The 1685-nt window shown below is 60.9% G+C and overlaps 1 protein-coding gene across 1 annotated transcript; it reads left to right on the forward strand.

The window, feature by feature from the left end:
- Nucleotides 1–263: 263 nt before the first annotated feature.
- On the forward strand, nucleotides 264–1163 carry cldn20 (claudin 20). The gene has a single exon (XM_071914773.2). The coding sequence runs from the start codon at nucleotides 264–266 to the stop codon at nucleotides 1161–1163; it is 900 nt and encodes a 299-aa protein (XP_071770874.2).
- Nucleotides 1164–1685: the final 522 nt, after the last annotated feature.

Consider the following 1685-nt stretch of genomic DNA (forward strand, 5'->3'; position numbering starts at 1 on the left):
AGGAGCGCATTCCCGTTCCCGGTCCGTATCACCGGTCCCCGCGCCTCAGCTGTGTGTTCGTCACGCTCCCTCGCTCAGTTCAATTCTCATTTCGCTTTTTATTGCAGCCCACTGGAGCCTGCGCTGAGGAATTATCTGCTGTCAGGACCCGCGCCGGCGAGATAGGGGGGGGAGCCGGCGCGATCCGGGGCCACGGCGAGGTGAGGCTGCCTGGAAGCGGGGGGAGGCGAGGGAACGCCGCGCCGACCGCAGGGGACTCGACGATGCTGTCCTCCGCCGTTCAGATCCTGGCGTTCGCCCTGGCGCTGCTGGGCGTCCTGGGCGCCACCGTGGCCACGCTGCTACCCAACTGGAAAGTGAGCGCCGACGTGGGCTCCAACATCATGACCGCCATGTCCCAGATGCAGGGGCTGTGGATGGACTGCACCTGGTACAGCACCGGCGTCTTCAGCTGCACGCTCAAGTACTCGGTGCTGTCGCTGCCCGCGTATCTGCAGACGGCGCGCACCACCATGGTGCTGTCCTGCATGATGGCGTCCCTGGGCCTTTGCCTCGCCTCCCTGGGGCTCAAATGCACCCGGTGGGGGGGCAGTCACCGGGCGAAGGGACACACCGCCATCGCCGCGGGGGGCTGCTTCATCCTGGCCAGCGTCCTCTGCCTGGTCCCGGCGTCCTGGTTCACCAACGAAGTCATCACCAGCTTCCTGGACGCCAACGTGCCGGAGAGCAGCAAGTACGAGCCCGGAGGGGCCGTGTACGTCACCTTCATCTCCGCCGGCTTCCTCCTGGCCGGGGGGGTCATCTTTTGTCTGTCGTGTCCCGGGAAGAGAACGGGGCAACCGGACTACACCTCCTCCACCGACCCGGACAAACTCGCGCAGCAGCAGCTGCGGCAGGAGAAGCTGCACCGAGACCGGCTTCACCGCGAGCGGCTGGAGCAGGAGCGGCGGCGGCGGCAGCAGACGCTCCAGGAGGAGGCGGAGCGCGAGCGGCCGAAAAACTGCCAGAGCAAAACGGTCCAGCTGCAGACGGACGACGTGGAGCGGGAGAAACCTCCGCAGGACAAACCTCCGCAGGATCAGGAGCAGCAGCAGTACTACTCCCCCTCCAAACTCCCTCCGAAAGACATCAAGGCCGGCTACAGCCTGCAGGACTACGTCTGATCCTCAAACCGCCTCACGTTGTGTTGTGAAATGTGGAGTTTTCAGCCGAGGCTTTTCTGGCTTTCTGCCTTTTGTGGGAAGGGTGTTGAGGAGGAGGGGGGTGCAGGGAGAGGAGGAGGAGGAGGAGGATGGGGGGGGGGGGGGGTAATGACTTTGACAGCCTTATCTCCCACTCTCATCGGGTTCCCCTCTCTACAGCATGAACAAGCAGGGAAGGTAATTACCAAGCGTTGGAAAAGACAGCGTGTGGATTCAGAATTTGCAGCCGAACGTCTCGGAAGCCGCCGTGGGCGAAGAGATAAGCTGGAAATGGGTTTGGTGAGCGAGAGAGGCGCCGTAAAAAAAAAAAAAAAAATGCAAAGGCAAAGCAGGAAACACTGTAAATCCTTTAAAAACTGCCGCTGCGGCTTCCCCATACCAAAGGTTTGAAGGCAACAAAAAAGAAGTGCTGACCCCCGCTGACGGTTAAAAAAATAAAACCTCTGCGTCATAACTTCATGCAACTGAAAAGGAAAAATTGAA

Source organism: Centroberyx gerrardi, chromosome 18 (assembly GCF_048128805.1).
Source record: "Centroberyx gerrardi isolate f3 chromosome 18, fCenGer3.hap1.cur.20231027, whole genome shotgun sequence".
NCBI lineage: Eukaryota > Metazoa > Chordata > Actinopteri > Beryciformes > Berycidae > Centroberyx > Centroberyx gerrardi.